The sequence below is a fragment of the Castor canadensis genome, chromosome 9 (genome assembly GCF_047511655.1).
Source record: "Castor canadensis chromosome 9, mCasCan1.hap1v2, whole genome shotgun sequence".
Lineage (NCBI taxonomy): Eukaryota > Metazoa > Chordata > Mammalia > Rodentia > Castoridae > Castor > Castor canadensis.
This window is the reverse complement of record NC_133394.1, coordinates 106,072,412-106,097,477: the sequence shown is the minus strand read 5'-3', so window position 1 is coordinate 106,097,477 and position 25,066 is coordinate 106,072,412. Positions and strand designations below refer to the sequence as shown.

At 34.0% G+C, this 25,066-nt stretch overlaps 1 protein-coding gene across 3 annotated transcripts in view; it reads left to right on the top strand.

Moving 5' to 3' along the window:
* Adgrl3 (adhesion G protein-coupled receptor L3) overlaps positions 1 to 25,066 on the top strand; it is a 1,316,738-nt gene that overhangs the window by 898,354 nt on the left and 393,318 nt on the right. Inside the window, exon 26 of one of the 3 annotated variants that reach the window (XM_074042151.1) lies at positions 1,410 to 1,520. The exons of the other annotated variants lie outside the window; for them this stretch is intronic. Coding sequence (XP_073898252.1) covers positions 1,410 to 1,520 — 111 coding nt within the window. The remainder of the gene's footprint in view (positions 1 to 1,409; positions 1,521 to 25,066) is intronic. 3 annotated transcript variants of the gene reach the window in all.

The following is a 25,066-nucleotide window of genomic DNA, read 5'->3' as shown; positions in this document are numbered from 1 at the left end:
GAATGCAAGTTAGTGCAACCACTCTTGAAAAAAATTTGGAGACTTCTTAAAAATCTAAACATAGACCTGCCATATGATCCAGTAATCCCACTCCTGGGGATATACCCAAAGGAATGCAACTCAGGTTACTCCAAAGGCTCCTGCACACCCATGTTTATTGCAGCTTTATTCACAACAGCCAAGTTATGGAAATAACCAAGATGCACCACTACTGATGAATAGATCAAGAAAATGTGGCATTTATACACAATAGAATTTTACTCAGCCATGAAGAATGAAATCTTATCATTTGCAAGTAAATGGATGGAACTGGAGAACATCATTCTGAGTGAGGTTAGCCAGTCTCAGAAGTCCAAAAATTGTATGTTCTCTCTCATATGTGGACTTTAGATCTAGGGCAAATGCAGCAATGTTAGACTTGGATCACATGATAAGGGGAGAGCTCATACTGGAGATATAGGAATAGGTAGAAAACCAAAAAATGAAAACATTTGATGTCCTCTTTTCAGAGGAACTAATACAGAAACCTTAAAGTAACAGAGGTCAACATGAGAAGGGGATCAGGAACCAATGTAAAGATAAGTTAGAGATGAATCAACATGGGTTGTAACACATTTGTACATGGAAGCAATGCTAGTAATCTCTCTTTATAGCTACCCTTAACTGAACTAGCAAAAACGCTTTGTCTTCCTTATTATGCTTCTGTCTTCTCTTCAAAAAAATTACAGATAAGGGCAGAACAAGTTCTTCCTGGAAGCAAGGGGGTGGGGGTGGGGGGCAGGGGGGAGAAATCACCCAAACCATGTATCACATGTGAATAAATGAATAAAAAAAAAGTAGAACTTATTCTAATATATATTTAATAAATACTACCAAAACAAATTCTTTTTTTAGGTAAGGCTGATTTATTCAGGTTTTCCAAAGGACAGTGGAGGATCTATCTATCTATCTATCAATTATCTATATCATTTATCTATCTATCTATCTATCCATCTATCTATCTATCTATCATCTATCATCTACCAATCTAGTAGTATTCTTCAGGCAATATGATAAACAATGGATAGTGTCATAAGATCATAGAAATTTTATAATAGTAAAAATACTAAGTTGATTTCATTTGACCTTCTTGAGGCTTATTAGGAATTTGATTTTTCACAAAAAAATTAGCCATTTCTATTTAATTCCCACCATTTATATGAAATCTGAGTCCTAAAGTCATCTTAATTGTGGTTACCAGCACTGGCCTTGATTCTATATCTTGATAAAACCTCTGGGTTTAAATTTAATTATAAAGATGGGTAGAGGGTAAAGAGTTAAGGGAGTTGGTTAGGTAACAGCTATAGGTCTAAGCAACAAGAGATTGCTCCACATTCCTAAATGTTTGTGAATGTTTTGTGAAACCCTAGGCACCCCTGCCCCTGTTTATGTTTGGACTCTCTGGACTACCTACCCCAACCAATCTAGAAACAACAAATACTTCTCCATGTGGATTGCCCCCCATCCACCTCCTTACCAATGTAAGTAATATAAACAATTTATCCTTTCTTTTCTCAAATTTTCGTTACAAAAATGTTCTTGGCTTGTAGGTGCGGTCGACATATTTCCACTACTACCTCGGGTTGCATCTGGGAGTTACAGAATTCACCCCAGGACCCAGTCTTTTTCTTGTTAACATCTGGAAGAACTCAATAATCCTTTCTATTTCAGAGAAACCATGGTCTCAAGAGTTTTGTTTTAACAGCCTTTTGGATCTTGAGACCAATCTAGATAATTCCACTGATTTCATATATAATGAAATTAAAAATTTGAGATAACTGTTTTGCTTAAGTTATAACTTTAATTAATCCATTAAAGTAAACTTTATTGAATTAGATAAAAATTGAAAAATACATTTTACTCTAAAGTACTAATTCCATATCAATGCAAAAGTTAAATACAAAGTCTCATTTTTCCTCACTCACAATAACCATTTTCAGTTGCTGTGAATTTTTTCAGATATAGTGCTGTGAGTTTAAAAGCAAATGAACATATTTATACACGCAGACATACCCTCTTTCACATGCACTAATTTACTTATATAAATAGAACAATAAAATGAATGATGATTTTAGACCTTTTTTCTGTAACCTGATTTTTTGTAACTTAATATTACATGTAGAGAAACTCTTACATATAGAATAGTTACCTTATTATTTTAAATTACTTGTTAGTTGTGCTTAATATAGAAAAGCCATAATATAATTAGCTGAGCATGAGATACATTCCTGTAATCCCAGCACTCTAAAAGCTGAGTTAGTATGATTGTGAGTTCCAAAATAGCCTGGGCTACATAGCAAGACCCTGCCTCAAAAAAATAAAAGCCATAATTAATGTAACCGTTTATATATTTTCATGGTCATTTGTACAGTTTCTAATTTATTTTCTTTATAAACAAGTGGATAGCTGGTACATTTGTTTTTGTAAACATATAGGAATATTTTTAGAGAATAAGTTCCCAGGAGATACAAACATTGAAAACTTGCCTTCCCTCCAGCTGCTGATGTCTCATGGCTATAATCTTAGCTACCCAGGAGGCATATAGATCAGGAGGATCATGGTTCAAAGCCAGCCCCAGGCAAATATTTCATGAGAACCTATCTTTACCAACACATAAAAAAGCTTGATAGAGTAGGTCAAGTGGTAGAACACTTGCCTAGCAAGCATGAGGCCCTGAGTTCAAACCCCAGTTCTCTTGGACAAAAAACGAAAATTGCCATTCATTAAGGTTCCACAAACTTTTACTCAACAAATGCACTAGTTTACTATATGAAAATTGATTTAAAAAATTTTACCTATGAGTGCAATGGAAATGGATTTTTATTTAAAAAAACAAAATTTTCATAGCTGAGAGTTGTGCTGTGTGTCTGTAATCCCAGCTACTTGGAAGACAGAAGTAGGAGGATAAAGGTTTGAGGTCAGCCCTAGGCAAAAAGTATGAGACACTATCTGAAAAATAACTAAAGCAGAAAGGCTAGGGACATCACTTAACTAGTACAGTGCTTGTCCTGAGTTCAAATCTAAATACTGCCAAAAATATTTTTATAAATGTGTATCTGAGCAAATTTTCACTTGTTTAGTGGTCATTTTTATTCTTTTCTCCTTGAAACATCTGTAAATAAGCTTAGTTCATATTTTTTCTGTTGGATTATTTATAGTTTTTCTTTTAACTTTAGGAGTTATATATATATATATATGGATATTAATCTAAATCTAAATATCTAAATTACAAGCATTTTCTTTTGTTACTGCTGTTTTTGTGCTGGAGGTTGAACCCAGGACCCCTCAATGATTAAGAAAGTATTTTACCACTGAATTATATATCCAATCCATACATATTTTTTTTCTGACATTGGATTTTTAAATTTTTCAATGATGTATTTTATATTTCAGAACATTCTACTTCTATGTAACTCTACAAGTCAATCTTTTCCTTTGTGGTGTCTGAGTTTTAGATCATGTTTAAACAATTGTTGCCTCAAACTAACAAGAATATCTCATTCTTACCTTTCTTTGGGATTTACAATTCAGCATCTTCCCATCACTCTGGTACAGTTAAACCAAACCTTCTGAATGTAAAGCATAGAATTTTCCTTTGTATTTGATGAAATAAAAAACAAATTTTGCTCTCCAGATGCCTTTATATATTTTTGTACTTGTGATATCACAGAGGTCCTCGAATACCACTTTATATTTTCAGATAGTACATTGAGTTTTTAATAGATATAGGATGAAGTAAAAGTCAAAGGATAATATTCTGCATAAAATGCAAATAATAATGAAAATAAAACAAGTATGATCTTATTCCATAAATTATAGTTTTTTTTATAATTTCATGATCAATGGTCTGTATAAGATGGACTTAATATATAAAACATCTTTAAGGATGAACAACATCTCTGTTTGTGTGTATATGTAAGACAGAAAGAGAGAGAGAGAGAAAGAACAAATATGCAAGAATGTGTATTAAACTTTGCTGGCAAGTACATTCATTTTCTCTACTACTTGGACAAGTAACAAAATACAATTTCTCATTAATATATTATATAATTTATTTACTTGCCCTTATTTATTTATTTATATATTTTGTGGTATTAGGATTTGAACTCAGGGCCTACACCATGAGCTACTCCACCAGCCCTTTATTGTGATGGTTTTTTTCGAGAGACAGGGTCTTATGAACTATTTGCCTGGGATGGCTTGGAGTTATGATCCTCCTGATCTCTGCCACCTGAGTAGCTAGGATTAAAGGCATGAGCTGGCAACCAGCTTACTTACCCTTAATAAAACAATAGGATTAATGGAAACTTCCCAACCTGCTTTCATAATTATAACAGAGTCTCTTTGAATGTTAATGTGCTAAATTTATAATTTATGTAATTTTTTTCTAACATGTTATCTGAGGCAGTTTACTTTTCAAAATCTACATGGATTCCACTGAGTTTACTTAAATAATTGTGAATATGGTCTTGGTTCACTTTCCCAAGTATAAAGGTATCTTTAACAAATATAAGAAAATATGGAACTACCTTTTTATTGAAAAATGTTTCAAATTAGTAATGAGTGTGAATGTGACTTGATAATATTTCCTTTTGAACATGAATAGATAAGATTATCATTAATATGTATTAACATGGGCAAATTGATTCTTCAGTCTCAACTTGAGCTACAATTTTTGAGCAATATTTTCCATATTTAACCTACCTTAGTAACCAATGACCCCAGGCTTCAGGCATTTAATAATCCCTTGGGTTGTCTCCTCGCACATTGAATCTTCTCCTGTATCTTCCATTGACTAAATCACTTCTTATAGGATTTACATAAATTGATAAATGTCAAAGGTATGACATGTTTTTAAAAGGACATTTTCCTCCCCTAGGATTCTGGGCAAACTGTTCATTTCAAGAAATTTGCAGCTAATGGATGATGGGTGACACTTTCCAAGTGACTAGTTGTGATGGAAGGAAATGTAGTGACAGGTGACTGAAGTAGTTCTGGGACAAAGGAAAAGTAAAGAGAGGTTCTTAATACCTCTGAAAATAAAACTTGGAGCATAAGGTCTAAAGAGAGTTTTATAAAATTCTACCAGTCTGAGGGCACAGCTGTATGATGTCCTTCCGTCACATTTTCACGAATACCTATAGTCAAACTCTTTTTACTTGTCTGTGTGTGAAGGGTTGAATTCATATTTGTGATGAATGCTGGGTATTATAGACAGAGCATGTCTGCCCAATTTTGCACTGATGGTATCAAGTATTTCATCTCTCTTCTTCCTTGAACTCATTGTCTTCCCTTAGCCAAGCCCAAATCTGCTCTTCTGATCCTCTGTATCCAATGTGAAACGTAAGACAGAAACAAGGAGTCATCCTTAATATTTGTCTGTCCCTTAATTTTTATAATCGTTCATTGAGTTGTCAAGATTATTTCTAATAAACCTCTCAAATTTGCCTTCTATGAGCATGACCTCGCTGACATTCTGTAAGTTAGAAATTCAACATCTGAGTTTATAACTATTAGCTTCTTGACTCTTCTATTTCTAGAATGTCTAGCTCTTCTCTGTTCTCCACTCTTCCATTAATTTTCTTCACAAAATACAAAAACAACACTGCAAAATTTTCTATATATTGCCTTAAAAGGAAAATAATACTGAATTATTTACTGTTAAATGTCCAGACACCTTAGGGGAGCATCCAAGGTTCAGATCTTTGACCCGATTTACCTTTGGGCAATGTATTGCTATCCAAAGGAATTCCCTTAATTGTCAATAGTATCCACTGCTGAGGTTCCTGGCAGCATTTGTCAGGGCTAAGGATGGAGTTTGGACCACAGGGAGAGTATCAAAATACCTTACTTTTTTTTTTTTTTCAAGGGAGTAGATTTTGAGTTGGGATATAAAAATTGAGTTAGAGGAAAATGGAGAGAAAAACTTGATATCTCTCTGTGGCTGGAATTTCAGCAGTTATTGGCAAGTCATTTTTCTCTTTTCATGTGACTTGAGTTGCAGAGATATGTTGAACAAAATTATTTAAACAGATGATCAGAAAGAAGCAGAAATGAGAAAGACGAAAGAGTGTCCTTTTCAGTTCCCTAGATACTTCTAGCTGCTCATTTCCTGGTACTTGGGTGTCTGATGTCTAAAGGAAAAAATAAATCCACAGCCAATGAACATAATTGTGCTGAGGCAAAAAGAAAGTTTCAAGTAATTTTACTGATTGCTAAGTGAAAAGGATAACTATTAAAAGTTTGTGCAATTATTACATACAAAGAATTGACATAGCGTTTGAAAACTAGTTATATATTTTTACAATATTTAATATTAAAATAAATAAGTTAACTATTAAGAGGACAGTAATACAATTTTTCATTTGACTCTACTTTATGTGAAATATAAATTCTTGCTGTTAGCTCAGGAAAAAAATTCTCTACAAGCAAGAAGTGATATATAATTGGAATGTGATGTATTTTTTCAGCCAGATATGAAGTGAGGATAACTGTGCCGTGTATTTCACCTTTACCTCACCTACTCAGGACTGCAAATTAGTTTCTTGTTAGATAAAATGTCAACAGAAGCTGTGTAAAACTTCCTTGTCCCAAAATTGAATGTAAAACTGAAAGCTGAAAAATAAATACTCTGAATACCCCACTATTATTAGAGAACCCCCATAAATTAGCCTAGCATCTTCCCATGTCTCCAATGGTGGCTAGACTGTATTAGAGACGGATATCAGGATGTACTCAGGGATTTAAGGAAGGTAATTTAATTTCTGGGCTGGGGATGTAGCTCAGTGGTACAGCTCTTGCCTAATATGCATGAGGTATTGGTTTCTATCCTCAGCAGCAAACAAACATTCAAACAGCCTGAAATAAATATAAAAAAAGAAAAAGAGCTGGTGGAGTGGCTAAAATGGTAGAGTGGTTGCCTGCCTAGCAAGTGTGAGACCTTGAGTTCAAAGCCCTAGTACCAGCCATACCCTCATCCCTCCCGACTAAACCCCCAAAAATCCATAGAAGGAGAAAGAAACTTCTGAGTACTTCTGAGAGCAATAATAGCTCAAGGAATAAATACTGATGTGATAGAATTTCACATGCAGCTGGGACTTCTTTGGATAGGGTAGTCAGCAAAGGAGTCTGCAAAAATGGTAGTTTGGCTGAGATCTGAGTGATGAGAAGGATTCAGATACTTTAACAGTCACAGGAAGAATATTCCACCCAAAGTGTCACTGGAAGTGCAAGTGCAAAGACTGGGAAGTAGAAATGTATCTGAGGTGGCAGGAGAAGAGAAAGAAGGCCAATAGACACTGAGGGGCATAGAATAGAACAGAATAGCTCGTTTTATAGCTTTGAATGTATTTGCGAAATAAGCCTGACTATGGGAATATTTGGTCTTTTTAGTTTCTCAGTATTTAATAATAATGAAATATACCTTAATTTAATATTCAGCCTCCTTATTTCAATTATTATAATGAATTTTAAAATTATGATCTTTAGATACTCATTACAGGATCAAGTCAGATGTCCTAAATGTAGAACGAGGCATTATTTTTATGAGAAATATCTTCAGTGGTAGACATGAATACCCAGAAATGTTATATAAAGTTGCAATTCCATAGGACAAGAAATTACAGTCAATCCCATTCAAATAGTTTTATTTAAATATTAAGGGAAATTCACTCTTCCTGTCAGTTCTCTTAGACAGTTTGAATTTGCTCACCTGTTGTGGTTTTATCAGTTAAGATTTTGGAGGGGATAGTAAGTGAGCTCATGAGTCATTTTCGTCTTACCTACAAGAACTGTCAAGCACACACTATTTGACTTACTGTAAGACTTTCCAAGTCATTAGTTTGAGCAGCTCTTTACTTTGAGATGTTAAGAAGACTATCAGTAACTAATGGAGTACCAAGGCAATTTAATCAATCCATGACTTGCAGGAAGTTATTGTAAATCGATATATAAGGTTCATCAGTGCAGGGTTTAAAGCAGCAGACATTGACTTGCACGCATAGGTGTACTTCAGTGTTGTAGGCATTAGTTCCATTTGTCAATATGGAGAAATGAAAGCTAAGAGAGACTAATTGGATTTGCCAAGGTTACAAAATACTAGAGTGACAGAATAAACCAAAGAGCCTATGTTGTCAGACACCCAAATTCTATCTCAAAGTCCTACATTATATTGCCTCCAGTTAAATGCTACTGGGTTGGTAGATAGCAGGCCAATGCAGTGCTTGTTATTATGATTTTTTTGATAATTAATGACTGGGAATCCTGTCTCTGTTCTTCCTAGATGTTAAACTATTTCTCAGTAAGTTCTCAGCCATGAATCTCTCTGTTTTGTACTTGCCTATATTTCTCGCCCCACTGACTTCACAGCAGGATGGAATATGAGAAAAATGTAAAGCCTCTGTCCTGTTTTCCATTAGTGACAATATTTTTCTAGTTCAGTTACAGGTTTAAGCATAGGTTCTTTGTTAGCCAATTCATCAAACACCTCACTCACACAGTGCCCCAAATTTACAAATGTCTCCTATTTCTTCATGGTCTTATTGTATTAATTTCAGAAGTAAAGGAATGTGATATTTTCCCCTACTTTTATTGCACATATTTTTATCATGAAACATATATATATATATATATATTTAAGTTCTGCAATAGCTTTCTGATTTGATAGGTTCCCAAGCATTATCAATTAAATACTACTCGCTTATGAGTAACTACTTTTTAATACCATTTCTCATGAACTGGGATTTGTTTAATAAATCAGGTTTGCCTGTGTGATAAGTAGGAATATTTTGAAAAATGTAAGTGATGACATTGAAGTCTTCCAGTCAATAATATGGAATGATACATTTAATTAATTTTCTTACCTCATCCCACAGGTAATTAGAAATTGAACTCTTTTCCTCTTTAAAATGTTCCAGACACACTTGCAATTGTGTTATCTTGATTAAAAAAAAAGTCTATGGCAAGGTGCAAAGGGAAGAAAATGCAATAAAAGGTCTTGTTACACTGAAAGCAAAAGTGTTTGGATGATCAGCTTTCAGACAATTGAGATTTCCTCACAGATAACTGAGCACGGGAGTAGTAGCTTTGAATCTGGAGAGAATACATTCAAAGCTGAATTTGCAGTGCCTATGATTTGAAAAATGTCTGGTGATTCATTTATCACACCAAGTTTTTTCTTCTTAATATGTGGTTATAAACTCAGGTTCCATTAAAAAAATTAGAACCGTCAATACTTATTTATTTTCAAAATTCTCACACTGTTTGGCTTTGTATTTAAATAAATTATGACTTAAAATCAGAATTCACATGCGTCTTTCCTAGAGTTTCACTTTATTATATGTAATTTAGTAATAGAATTTCAACAGGATGAATGAAACATTAAGGTTTTTCAGAATGTGTCCTTGTGGTTATTAATATAGCTGGGCCTTTCTTGTGTGGAGAATACTTTCATAACCATATGCATGTGTTAACGTATAATCTATAGATTTTTTCCCTCTGTTGATTGATGGACAATTTTCGAAGAATGCAGTTTGTCAAGAAGCCTTTCCCTCTTCCTTCCTGAAATCTCTCTTTCAAACTAGTGCAAGCAATTTCCTGTCTGTGATAGCATTCAGGACCTAAGATATCCTTGTCTGTGACAGGAAAGGACATTTGTTTTGTTTGAGCTGCACTCTTTATCATTGACAACAATGAAATTGTCACGTGTATTATTTGATACATCAAATTCATTAAGAATCTTTGTGTAAGTAAATAATATTGGATATGTTTTTTTCTAAACCAATGGACCAAGCAGCTAGAATTTGAGATATTTGTGTATTGAATGGTAAAATATAATTATAAAAGAATGTAATTATAAAGAATCAGGAGGCTACTTCATGTTAATTGAGAAATTATAATTAGGAATCAAGAGGACTATAAGGATAAAAAGTAGAAAAATACCAATTTTCATTCTCATCAAAGGTTTGAGGTTAAATACCTGAGTTGCCATTGAAAAAATGGAAGAAATATAATAAGAATTTGACTTTTTAAATCTTTGTTTATTCAGAGAAATGCACTATTGGTTGGAAAGAATTTTCTTTGAGTATTCATTCATTCTCATATTGGGGAAGTCCTTTTCCTTCTGAACCACATTAGAATCATTTTTCTAAAAGGATTCAGTCTTTGAAAGTGGAAGGAAATTTACCTAACCACTTTGAAGCTTGCTGAGATAAATTAAATGAAAAGAAGTTCAAAGATTAAATTTCAGATTCACAGTATATTTTCTTTTGGTGGATCTGAGGTTTGAACTCAGGGCTTTGCCCTTGCAAAGCAGGCCCTCTGTCACTTCAGCCACAAGATTCACAACTTTTAAAACTCTTACAATTTATACCACTGCTGGCAAAAATTATAATTCAACTGAATCTTAGAACAAATTTCAGTTAGAATGAAATTCATATTTCTATGAAGATGTAGCTATATTCTATTAACATAATGCTAAATCTGTCACAATATAAGATCACAGACACAATATAATAATTATGAAATTATTAAAATAGTTACCAGCAATTTTTATTTTTAGTATCTATGAAGCACTTCTCATTTACATTAAAAATTATAATTAGATCATATTTTATCTTATAAGCACAAAAATATCTTTAATTTCTTGATTTCTTACTTTGTTTGATTTTTTAAATTTTCCTTTATTTTATCATTTTAACTCATACCTTAATATGTAGGGTATATCGGTACAAAAAGATACGATTTATTTTTAGGACTTGGGGGATGTAATATGCCAAGAGTTTTTTATGTGCATAAATACATGTAGGGGTGTCCAGAATAGAGTTTATTAATAATTAAACTGAATGGAAAACTGCCCTGGTGTTTAAAATGGACAAAAAGAGAAGAGAAAGACTCCTTTTTTTTTTTTATCATTACAGTTCTTTCCCTTGGTCACTTTATTTCCTCTTTGCTTATGGTCTGCTCTCTTTCAACTTGCTATCCTATGCACAATCCTGGTTCACACATAATCCAAGAATGATGGTCAGATTCACATTTACATTTGTGGAGGAGTTTAATCAGTTTTCCTTCCACTAAATGGGCAAAGAGCCAGAGACTAGGGAGGCATTTTGGAAAAGATTTTACTCAAAGAAAGTGTTAGGTATGAATTAGATGACTTTAGAAGTTAAAAACAGCTGAATACATAAAATCACATAGTTTGAGAGCTATATAGAATTTAGATTTATTTCAAGTCATGGACTTTTAAATTGGTAAAACAAACCAAAATGACTCTTTTACTTTTTTACTGTATATAATACCTATTTGTACTCTAACAATAATGCCAGCCAAATATCCTAGGACTCAGTTCATGACATGTCATGTGACACTTCCTTCAAATTCATAGTACACATCTGGAATTTCCCAATTACATGGTATTCAGGCTTCTATCAGATCACTCTACTTTAGAACTTCTGACAATCTCCAGGCAATGCTTATGCTTCTGTTCTAGTTATTGTTTGCGATATCCCAAAACACGCTGGCTGTAGAATACTGCTCTCCATTCTGCTTACAGTGTGATCTGTGCCATGTCATACCAACTTCTGTTTTAAGCCCACTTTTCTCAGGCTGCTGTTGCTGGTCAGAACTGCTTCATTCTAGCTTTGAGCAAATAATGGTGTTTTAGTTCTCCACAGGAATCACTGAGAACAGGTTGTAATGTTTGACAAGATTTTGATGAAGGTTTGGGAACAATGGAATAGAAATATAACGTGAAGACCTTTAAAAAGGATGCCTAGGCCTGGGATTGTACCTCAAGTGGTAAAGCTCCTGCTTAGAACGTGTGACTCTGAGTTCAAATTCCAGTCCTGCAAAAACAAACAACAAAAAAACAAAAATAAAAAAAGATGCTCAATAGAAACACTCAGCTAGAGCCAGCACCAACACAGTTCTTACATACCTAGTGCAGAGTGCAGTTAAGTATTATTTGTTGGATAATGAATGAATTAAATGTTTGTAGAATCTACACATTCAAATGTATTCACAGGTTTTGAGTTGAGAGCCGCTCTACCTCCAATCTGCCTGTGTGTATTGAAATTCAGTTCATCTATCTTGAAAAAAGTTACTGAAAATGTCTTTAATCCATGGAGTCAGAAGACTCATTGAAGTTAGAAGAACCGAAGAACTTTTCTCCTCTTTCTCTGAATATGAGGATTTACATCTAGAGTAGTGATCATTATAACACTTTCATTATTCTACTATACAATATATAATGCTACTTTTAAGCATAGAAAAATACCATTATTTTAATTGCTGCATTACCAGCCAGGAATTTCATACTCTTCTTGATGTTTTCTTCCTCTGACTTCTCCTACTCTATTCCACAGACATGGTGCCCTTATTGCAAACCTTGCAGCCACTGATTTCCACTCAGGTCCCATATCCCGTTCTATTTCTCCATGATTCTCTCTGGTCTGCCAACCCCCAAATGCCAGGTTCAACTTTCATCTGAGGAAAGGGAAAAGTTAGTTCAAACGAATGAACATACTGGAACCATCTGGTCTCAGGAAATTTCTTGGGAACTTCTCTGTGGGTGAATATGCTGGACAAGAAATACTGAAGCCTAATGAGCCCATGTTCTTCAGTGTTAGGAGCTTTTATTTTGAAGCTGTTTTGGATGTACTGGACTAAATTCAAAAACAACAGCTGAGCTTAGCTAGCCATTTAAATTGGCATGATAATAAATGCAACCCAGGCACATATCTGCATTTGTATTTTACCCAATGTTTTCTTGTAAAGAAAAATTATTTGTGTTTTCATAATTTCTAACACAGTATAAAGTAAAGTGTTAGCAATTTTCCCCAATAAGGTATTTCTTTAAGAGGCTTCAGATTTACAAGTTTTTATTCACTGAAATTTTATTTTTCAATAATTATGTAACATAAAGAAGCTTAGATATGGGCGTGTGTGTTTGTCTGTAATCCCAGCACTCTGGAGGTTGAGGCAGGAGAATAGAGAGTTCTGTATCAGTCTGGAGATCCTGTTTCAAAACAACAACAATAACAACAAATGAAGATTAGATAATTTCAATGTGCATCATTAATAATGCTTCCTGATTGGTTTCTCAGTAAGTCATTGAAATAGTATATCATTTTCACGTGTGGATTATTGAAGGAGTGATAACTGGGTACCTATAGAAGGGTAGTTAGGAGATTCTGAAAGGGAAACAGAACACTGGTCAAGATCAGAGGTACAGGAAACTTTAGTGACAGCAAGGTCAAACAGCTTGGTCAAGCTGACAATGAGAATTGGAAAGTAATGGTAAGTAAGTCTGAATTGATGGACAGAAGTCCTAAATTTTAGTCAATTAGAAGAATTTTGAACAAAGTTAATAGTGAATTAAACCATTTTTACTTTGCTAAATAAAATAGAAATTTTGAAGCTTTTTGATTTAGTGTGTTGATCCTATAGTGAGACATATTAACCAATAAAGCAAGCTTTACATATCAACTAATAAAACATTGTTTTTTTATTTTATTATAACATAAGGAATAATAATGTGTGCCTCTTATTCATTCCAGAATTCATTTGTATTGGTGCATCCTATTACTCATATAAAATTCAGTATTTTTGACTTAAAAAGAAAACTTTATTTTAAAAAATACTTTTATTAGTATATGAGTTGTGACATTTCCATATATACATATATTGTACCCCAGTTTGGTTCATCCACTCCATTTTTCTCCCTCTTCCACCACTCCCCTTCTTAAAATGACTTTGACAGGTTTCAGTGTCCCATATTCATATGTATAGAAAGTACCTCAACCATGTTCACCCTCCTTTACCCTCTTCATTTACCCTCCCCTCCCACTGCTGCTGACCTGTTTTACATTCCTGTCCTTCATTGTTTTAGTGTCTGCTTATTGTTCAGTGGGGCTTTGCCTTGGAATTTTACCTGAAATATATTGTATTTTAATCAGTCTAATCCCCTCTATTACTCTTCCTTACCCTTCCCCCTACCATGTATTGTTCAACACTTTTCAATGAGTTTCGTTGCATCTTGTTCCTACACAGACGTGATGTATTTCAACATTTTTCACTCCCTATCATTATTTTCTTCTTTTTCTCCTCCCTTAGTGTCCTCTAACAGTCCCACTTTTGGGAATATGTTTCGTATATATATATATATGTATATATATATATACACACACACACACATATATATACACATATATATGCATATATATGATAATGCTTGTATTTGTATTTGAATCTGTCTTCCACATATGAGAGAAAATACATAACCTATGTCTTTCTGAACCTGGCTTACTTCACTTAACATGATATTCTCCAATCCATCTATTTATCTGTGAATGACAAAATTTCATTCTTCTTTGTAGCTGAATAAAACTCCATTGTATATAAGTACCACATTTTCTTAATCCATTTATCAGTAGTGAGGCATCTTGGTTGTTTCCATAGCTTAGCTATTGTGAATAGCGCTGCAATAAACATGCATGTGAAGGTGACTTTGTTATAAACTGACTTAAATTCCTTTGGGTATATCCCTAGAAGTGGAATTGCTGGATCATATGGCAAATTGATTTTTAGTTTTTCGAGGAGCCTCCATACTGTTTTCCATAGTAGTTGTACTAATTTACATTCCTACCAGTTGTGTATGAGAGTTCTTTTTTCCCTACATCCTTGCCAACATTTGTTCTTGACGGTAGCCATTCTAACAAGAGTGAAGTAGTTTGCATTTCCTTTATATGTATTTTTTTGGCCATTTGTACTTCTTCCTTAAGGATAAAACTTTAGAGAAAGCTATTCAAATCTCTGAAGTAAAACTCAAGTGACAATTATTTAGGAAACAAATTCCAAGAACAGAATTTTTCTGTGAAGGGAAATGCTCTGAATCGTTTTCAAACATTTGATAGAAGCTGTGAATCTACTCTGAGAATCCTTGAAGAAAATGTAACTGAACAGTGAAAACAACTGAAATTCAGCATCTTCTTAGGAAAACAAAATTATTCATTCATACGTATTAAGAGTGTGCGAGTGTGCACACATCTTGTATAGATATTGTTATTAATGTAGGAGGCAATATAAATATCAGAATTCCATGAAAGCCAGAGATACAAATTAGAGCATTTTGTTATTTAAACTTTGTGACAAATGTTGTTGCAGGTGCCAAGATAGGTGCAAAATTTTCAAATTATCACCTGGTTTGCTTGCAAGGAGGAAAAGAGTCATGGTTGCTTAGCAGAAATGTGGCATTGTGATTCTAACACAAACAATCTGTGTAAGACAAACACTTAAACTCTTCCATCTGTGATGTTGCCACATTTCATGGAGAAGACTCTATACCAATTATACAGCTATGAGATTGTAGGCAACAATTAAGGGGTTCTGTGATTCAAGGATTACAATCTACTAAAAAATTCTTAATTACAGAAAGTATGCATGTGTTCAGATTCTTTAAGTCACGTTTCTCTTTAATTTCTAACATAACACAATCAAATCTGAGAAATTCTATGTTCATACTTCCATTCATAAAAGGGACATAAAAAGAACAGTAAAAAGATGTATCATTGCCATATTAATTTGATTATATGAATGTATTATGCTTACCCTAAATACTAAAAGTCGTGGTTTATTAGCAGTTTGTAGTACTATTTTAGAGTGCTGTATGCTCATGTTCAATGTGTTATGCTTGCTATTTATGTGTGTGTCACTGTCATTATAATTTCTTTTGGCAGTACTGGGGTTTGAACTAAGGGCTTACCTGCTTACTAGGCAGGCACTTCACCAGCTCTTTTTTGTGATGGGTTTTCAAGATTGGGTCTTGCAGACTGTCTGACTCTAAACCACAACCCTCCTGATTTCTGCCTCCTGAGCAGCTAAAATTATAAGTGTGAACCACCAGCATCTAGCTGGCACTGTTCTTGTGAGTTACTAATACTCACAAAAGACAAAGAAATATACTTTATTGATTGTGGTACTGAGGATTGAATTTAAGTCCTTGCGTTCATGAGTCAGGGTTGCTACCCCTTGAGCTGCCCTTCCAGTTCAGTAATATTCAATTACTGAACTGTAATATTCAATTGTATCAATTCAGGTGAATATTGCCAAGGGGCTTATGTGTGTATTGGTTACTCCAAGAGTGTGCAGTTATTAAAAATAAAACTATGAATTTATTTCACATCTGTAAAAAACTTCTGTGAATTGCTACAAGAAATAGTCTCTAGGTTAAAATGATATTGTATCTACCATGGAAAATGTCTGTCCAAATTGCTGGGAGCAGGAGGAATTTGGCATTTGAAAATCTATATAATCTGTGTAGTGGCTGTCTGACCAGAGAAAGCAGTCTCCAAAGACCTATATCCTTGATTTTGCTTTTTTTCTCCTAACCCCTCACACATTCCACAATAATGATTAGCCCGAAGGTCAGTAGTTTCCCCTTCCCTCTCATGAAAGCCTCTCTGTATTTTCTGTGGCTTAGGTCTGTGTTTTGCCCTCGTATTTTCTTATTTTTTTGTTTTAAATCTTTGTAATGCTGCATTTCCTGCAAGCTTCATATCTTGCTCTATTTTGTACTTTCTCATTTCTTCAACTGACTATGGAGGACTAAAAAACCTCAGGCATCTGCATTTGTAGGAACTAATATTTATAAGTGCACACTGTATCTTAGGATTTAAATTCTGCAAAGCAGCACACTCAGAAAGTCCCAGTTTGATTGGCAAACTGTTTAGATAATGGTTTACATATTAAAGGACTATAAATCCTGCATTTTGGAAGCTGTTGTCATGCAATTGTCATGTTAACTGTAAAATATTTTTGCATCTTTATCTTTTAAATTTTTCCTTTATTGTGGTGCTGGGCCTGGAATTTAGGGCCTCTTGTATGGTAGAGGGATGCTCTACTTCTGAGCTACATCCTCAGATCCTTTCTTTCTGTCTTTTTACTTTTTTTCACTTCCACCACCGCTGTGCTACACACACACACACACACACACACACACACACACACACACACACACACACACACTCACAACTCAAAAGTCAATGGGAACATGGGGAAAGGTCAGTTTTGATGCAAAATAGAGAACAACAGAAATTCTAACCACTGCCACACAGTAGCTTGGATACCTGAATTTATTTTCTATGAGCCTCTAAATCACTAATTTTAGGGGGAAAGATGAGATTCCTTTGTGCCAGCAATTTTCAACTGTTTTTGCTTCTAGTTGAGTATTACTCCATTTTTAGCTGCATTGGTTTTATAAATTGATCCCTGTGGAACTATCTTTTCTGAAGGTGGTGTGCCATCTTTCTCAAGCCTGGACTAATGCCACTGAATTTGCCCTTTGATGTTAATAATTAAAAAAGAATAAAAGCTCCTTGTGGATTTTTTCTTCAATGTAATTTGAGCTTAGTGTCTTTGTAAGTAATAGCCCTCTGATAAGATTTATATCAAGGATGAAGATTAGCTGGAGTATGTGGTTTATTTTTGAACTGACAGGAATAATGCTAAATATGTTTTTGAAGTCTGGAATCATCAGGCTTTGTAAATATAATGTTTTTATTTTCATTGAATGTTCATATGTGATATATTTTGTATCATTTAGTATTGAAGTATGTATTGTGCATGAACCATTTTGAAATAGCACTATGTAGAAATAAAAAAATAAGGAAAGGTTTTTTTGTTTTAGTTTTGTTTTTGGAGTTGGGGAATGAACCTAGAGCTTTGTACATGCTAAGCATTGGTTCTGCTGCTGAGTTACATTCCCAGCTCCAAATAAAGTTATTTAAAAGAATTTCTGTAGTATATTAGGGAATGTAGGATAATTGCATGCAATTGTATTAAAATTTAGAAAATGTTCTAAAATGGTAAACTCTATTATAGAATCATAGAGAGGACAAATTTTCATTGTTGCTTTATTTCTACATATATGGTATTTTATTTGAAAGACATCCTATTGGAATTTTATTCACTAGCCACAGACTTATTTTCAGAATATTTGTGGGAAAAGTTTATTCATATGCTCAGTGCTTCTGATTTGTTTCAGCAAATAGTGTAAGTAATGTAAAAAGTCCTATATACAGTATGGGAATCTATAGAGAATACTATAATATGTGAGCTTTAATTCACATATATTTTTATGAATTTGTGACAGTAGAACTCAGTGGTACAAATTATCTCAATCACTGAAAAATAGTGTGAATATTATTGATAACATGCTAAGCTGTTTGCTTAATTTTAGAAACCTAATAGTGTAAAACTGCTACAGATACCATGGAAACTTTAAAAACTTGCAGGAGATTCACAGTGGTACTAGAAATTTTATAAAATAAATTGTTGGGTACAGCAATTTGGTTGGAGGATGGGTTAGTGGTTTTGTGACTGAGTTTATTTAGGAAGTCCACCATTTTTCCTTAGAATATTACAGAATTGGCAAACAGTAGAGCTCATGGAGATAGGTGTACACTAAACCAACCCATGCTGTAACTAGTACATGAGATCATTGACTGGGTTTATTTTCTGAAAAGCTAAATTTCTTATAATTAGTGTTTTGGGATATTTTCCATTGGCCTGAATAAATGATGATGTTACTTAAATGGTATTAATTGAGAAAGATGATTTAGTATAACATAGTAGAGTCTCAGTGTCAATGAGAGATTGATTCCAGGATCCTTCTGCAGATACCAAAATCCATGCATGTTCAGGTCCCTTATACATAATGGTGCAGAATTGGCATGTAACCTAAGCACATTCTTCTGTACACCTTAAACCATTTCTAGACTATAATACCTAACACAGTGTAAATTCTATGCCAATAGTTGTTATACTTTATTGTTTAGGGACTATGACAAGAAAAAAATCTATTCAGGTTCAATATTGAAGCAATTTTTTTTTTGGACAGGATCTCACTATCTAGTCTATGCTAACCTTGAACTCTCTACCCTCCTGTTTCAGCCTCCTGATTGCTAGGATTATAATTTAATAAATTTTATATCTGCAGTTAGTTGAAGCCATATATTTAGAATTTGTGGAAACAGAAGGCCAACTGTCTTCTGTTCATCATTAAAAGATGTGTTTTTAACATGCATGCTATTCATGTACTATAATATGCTTTCTAATAAGTATGATTTCTTTCCCATATGCTTATAGTAAATTTGCTACTTAGCTTTGGGGAATATATTCTTTGCTAGAGCTGACATAAGGAAAGAACACTAGAGACTGAGTAGCTTAAAAAACAGAAATTTAATTTTCCGCAGTTCTAGAGGCTAGAATTACAAGATGAGGTATCAGCAGGGTTAGTTTTCCCTGAGGTCTCTTTCCTTAGCTTGCAGATGACAATGTTTTTGATGTGTTCTCACATGGCCTTTTGTCTCTGTCCTTGTGTATCTCTGTATGTGTTTGGCATCTCTGTATGTTCTTGTCTCTTCAAAGGGAAACAGTCATATTGGACTAGGTAGGGCCCACCTTTATAGACTCTATAAACTTATTTTTTTATTTTTAAACTGATATTTAATTGTTTTGTTGGTACTAAGTTTTAAACTCAGGGCCTTGCACTAGCTAGGCAAGCTCTCTACTACTTGAGCCATACTCCAGGTTTAATTTTCTCTTTAAAGACCTTTCTTCCAAATACAAACACATTGGGAGTTAAACACATGGATTTTGGAAGGACAAAATAGTACTTTACAGAGGTTTAGATTTGTTGAACAACTAGAAACTCTATAAAAACACTCCAACTAATTAGGGGAATAGATGTGCTGTGTTGAGAGTTCATAGTCTGTAACACTGGCTGATTGTCAGGTATCAGGAATTTCAGCGGCAGTCTGAGTTAGAAATCTGGGAATTATCTGAACACTAACTTTCCCAATATATTATGGGTTATCTTGAAAAATAAGATTTATTCTCTCTCTTAAATACTGTTCAGTCCATCAGTACTGAATGAATACTCCAGTATCAGAATGAATATATTAGCTTTTAACTTGGCTACACTATTATGGAAAATTAGTAATTAGCATTTCTCTCATTCTCGCATTTTTAACTCCTTCCAGTTGTTCCCCAGCTCAATATCGAGAGCTATTTTGCATAACTACATCAGTGACTTCCTATTGATCCCTGGATTGAGTCAAATTCCTTGCATGATTTCTACAGCATCTGCCTCTTTTTTCTGGATGCTTGTTCTTTCTCTACTGTCTACTTCTCTGCCCTTGCCTTTGCTCAATCACCTCTCACGCTCTATGGATGCTTCAATCAGAATGAGCTTGCATTTACTGAGATAAGTTATGTTCTCTCTCGGCTTTGGTACATTGCACAGACTGAAATTTTAGCCTGAATTCCTTTCTGTCAAGAATCTTATTCATTTTCAGGCTTCAGTTTAACTATCACTTTTGACAGGTCAATAAATTGACCCCCAAATCTGAGAGACAGATACTCTTTATTACAGAAGACTTATTTTTGTATTATATTTCAATAATCCATATTTCTCCCTTGATAACATTTTTCTCATTACATTGGAGTTAGATTTTTGCCAGTATATGCCTATTGCTAAAATGTAAGCTCCTTAAAAATAGGAATCTGTGTTGCTCACTGCTTTAATGTCATCACTGTGAGGTTAAGCCTGGCATGTGGTAGACATCCAACAGGACTGAAGTGATTGAATGATGACTCAAGTATGGAATCTCTTCTAACACACCTCAATTTTTATTGGGTCAGAGATAGTGGCAGAATAATTATTCTCAAATTGTAAGTTTGTCTTCATTGTTCCTTTGCTGTCTTCCATTATTTTTATCTTCTATTTCTATACTTTTTCTCTACTTGAGAGTTTTCTATATTATGATCCCAAGAATCAGGTCAGTACTTGTATTTTTTTTTAACCTTGCATGACACAAAGGGGAACTTGAAAGATGCTGATCTCTTGTATACACTGGGAAGAATTGAAAACCAAAGCAAGGTGAACAAATTAACAGAGGAAAAGAGGAAAGGGCAGAGCTTTGACACAGTGAATGCTTTAGGGCAGTTGAGGCTGCTGCCATCAACTTTCTGACAAATAACAGAGCTGGTAGCTATCATTACTAGATTGTTTTTCAAAGACTGTTGACTCTGTGGCGCTGTGTTTGTATGTACATTTTAGGGGAAGAAATGCCCAACTAACATCAATGCTGTAAATTGCATGTGCCAGTGAATTAGAGCATTATTCTCCAAACAATGAAACTGAAATGTGATTGAAAATGAGTGAAGTGTGAAAAAAAGGGCTCTATATGCAACCCTCCCAGAAGAAAGAATACCTGTGTAATGACTATGCTAAAAATGTGTCATTTCTAAATATATGTTATCAGTTTCACTGGAATTAGGTCCAAGTTTGTAAACGTTCTGTGAAACAACAAATTTCAAAGTAACATTAAGCTTCAATTTTAGATAGAGGCTTAGACTATGTGATTGATATGAGACATTCTCAGAGTTGCTGTTCATTACATTTCACGTATATCACTCTCTGAGATAATGCTTATATTAAAATTATCCAAGTAGAATTAAGTTATATGGCTAGAAAAGACTGTTCTTAAAAATGGATGTATTCATAGCACTTAAAAATAAATGTTTGGCCCACAATTGCATTTGGTGATTATATGGTATAAGAATAGATGACTGGAAGGGCCTTAGTGACTCAATTTTTCAGAATAGTTTATATTTCATTGTATATTATGTCCCCCCCAACTTTTTTGTAGTACCAGGATTTGAACTCACGGCCTTATGATTGCTATGCAGGCACTCCACCACTTGACCTACACCTTCAGCGCTATTGTATTGCTTGGATTAAAGTATGTATTTAAAAAATTCTTCTGTATTCTGAGTAAAAATTCTAGAAAACCACATTTTCAATCATGCTGCTTCAGTGATTATAAAGAAGCTAACTTGTTGTCCACAGAGAAATTTTACCTATATAATATGGGCAGAGGTGATGCCTATATTAGAAGACAGCACCTAGAAATGGATGTCTTTGGTAAGAACAATACAGATGGCTAGAGAATCTATTTGCCCAGTTATACATAACAAACCAATAGTCTAAATCTTTTCTCACAGAGCTAGAAGATCACTAAAAATAGGTTTTAATAGGTTGCTTTTTGGTCTATTGTTTTCACAACTACTTTTGAAATCAGTAAGTATACACACATTTATTTAGTAATTACCATGATGTCTAGAATTGGGCTGAGTAATGAGGACACAAAAACAAAGATTCCAGACATTATTCTTGCCTACAACTTGTTCAAAGCCCCTTAGAATGCTCACAATTTTTCTCTAGAATGTTATCTTTTGAAATGTTAATTATTAGCATGATGCATACTTGCTTAAAATCTCTGATGCATTCTCTTTATGTCTAAAATAAATTAAAACTTGAAACTATGGTTCATAAGATTCCAGATAACATGGCCTAAATTTCTGGTCTCTTCCACCATTCTCCTCTTCCCTCTCCTGGTATATGATTCTTTCAGATCTTGGCATGGTTTAGTCTTTCTCATGATGTAGTTCTGTTTTCCTCTGTCCCTTTCTTGGTACTACTGTCTTTGATTATAATAGTGAAACTTCTCTCCACCTAATACTCCCAACTCAGTCTTCCTTCCTTTACTCTGCTTAATATCCTTTATAGCATATATCACACTTCTATTTTAAAATCTACACAGAATTAGCTTATATGGGGAAATGACTGTTTTTGAAAACTGATGCAATCATGTCATGTAAAAATAAATGTGTGGCCCACAGTCACCTGTGGTGACTGCATGTTACAGGAATGGAGGAAGCTCTGGAAAACCCTTCACATAGCAATAGTTTCTGCACAACTTGAGTGGTGGAGGAAGTTCAGGAGTCAATAAAAAGCTTTTGCAAAATGTTTTGTTCAGTCTTCCATTAAACACATGCTCATAGCATATACTCTGGCACTTAGATGCAGGAAGGAGAGCAGAATTTCTGCTCAAATGAGACCTCAATACTGAAAGATAGGTGCAACATATTCACTTTTTCATGAACTTACACTTCAGATTTCATCCTTATTATTCTTTTTCTGAAAAATGGATGCATTCTTAACAATTTGGTTATAAAATCAATACATGTAAAAGATAACTTTGAAAATAATAGGAAGCTTTAGTAAATAGAGCACATATTAAATGCTATTTTTAAGTAAAAATGTATAAGATTTAGAAAACCATGTTGTTATATAAGAATTTCTTAAAATAGAATGCATTTGTAATAGGTGTATGTATTGGAAAATAAAAGTAACACTCCTGGTTATCTTAAAAACATGGCTGTGTTTCACACTTTACAAAGCTTTATTACATTGTGCCAAGAAAGATAGTCTATTTCAAAAAACAGTTTGAACTCAACGTACACACTGTTTAAACTGCTTCAACTGTGTTTGTTTTATTTTAAAACATAGCACTTGCAAATACTAAGGGTACATTGAGAATGTTTATTATCTACCAATTTTCTTTTTAGCTTGAGAGACAGTACTCAATGTGATAAATTACCTTTCTGGTAGAAAATTCATTCCAGAAAAGCCCTTGGAAGTGAATACTTGTTAAACTAGAAGATATTTAAAATGTATACATTCATAATGAGAAAAAGAAATTGAAAGGCAAAGCACTGAAATAAAATGCCTAGTACTTGCAGAATAAAATGAAATCTGGCAAAACATGAAATTGTAAAATTTATCTATTTAACCATGCCTTGTTTAAAAAAGAAATGATGTAACAGTAGAGGTAACATGAAATACCAAATGTTATGCTCAAGACAATATTTTTTGCTGCGTGTAATTACATCCTTAAACTCATATGATTAACCTATAGTGTTGTAGATCTCTTGAGGCAATTTTAAAAAATCTAATATTGGAATCTGAGTTTACAGGACAACTTGATTCATGGATAAGAAGTTTCTAGTTGAAATTTTCCATTTCCTTGGACTTTCTAGGAGAAAATATTGTGGAAGTACTTGCCTCAGTGATATTTTGTTGTATATACAGACTCTTCTGAGTGAAAAAATATATTCTATCTATGACATACAGAGGAAAAAAAAGTGTTCTCATTCCCTTCCTTGTTTCCTTGTTCATTCCTTCCCTCTTTTTCCTTCCTTCCCTGTAACTCTCTCTCTCCCACCAAGAAATTTCACTTTCTTATAGACAAGATACCTTTAAAGTGCTTCAATGACCAGATTACCATTCTTCTCAAGTCCAATACTGGGGAGTTTGTGGGAAGGAAGAGGCTCCTGAACAGCTAAAAACAGGAAGCTCCCCTAACTTGACGTTTGCAATATAAAAGCTCCCTGGGAGGATGAAAATGCAGCTGGGGACTGCACAGGAGGCACTGGGACCAATATAGCAGCTGTTAGTGGACAGCATTCCTCTTATAGATGTCCATGTGATTTTTCTTATCCAGGGACACATCTGTGGGGCATTATGAATCTGACAGAAGATTAAAAAATTCATTTACACTTATCAAAATGTCTGAGGGAGCTATTTGAAGTATGATAGTCCTTTGTAGCTTTTATGAGTAGGCCTTTTCAGAAGCAAGAAAAGTCATATATTAGATTAGGTTTAAACTAAAAAAAAAGTTCTTATTTTAGAACATAAATAGTAGAATGAATTTTAAAAAGTGAAAAAAAGTAAAATTCTTATAAAAGCTAAAAATATAGTTATTTGTAGAAAATTATCAGCAGACAAAATTCTTTTAGTGTTCCAAATCATGTTATCATTTATTTGTTTTCTCTCTCTGAATATAAATGTTTAAGTATATGTGCATAAAGTAAGTAAGTCACATTTTACATTCCTATGTCAAATACCTGGGAAAAATGGCTTAAAGAAGAAAAGATTTGTTTTTACTCAGTTTCAGGAGTCTCAGTTCATCATGGCAGGGAGGATGCGGTGGAGCAGGGTAGTTCATGTCATGCTGGCCAGGAAGGAGGAAGAGAGGGAGAGGTAGAGTGGACTTTCTCCTTTCTTTTTTAATCAGTTTATTTCATCAGAGCTCCTAGACTATAGGATGGTGTCACCATATTCAGC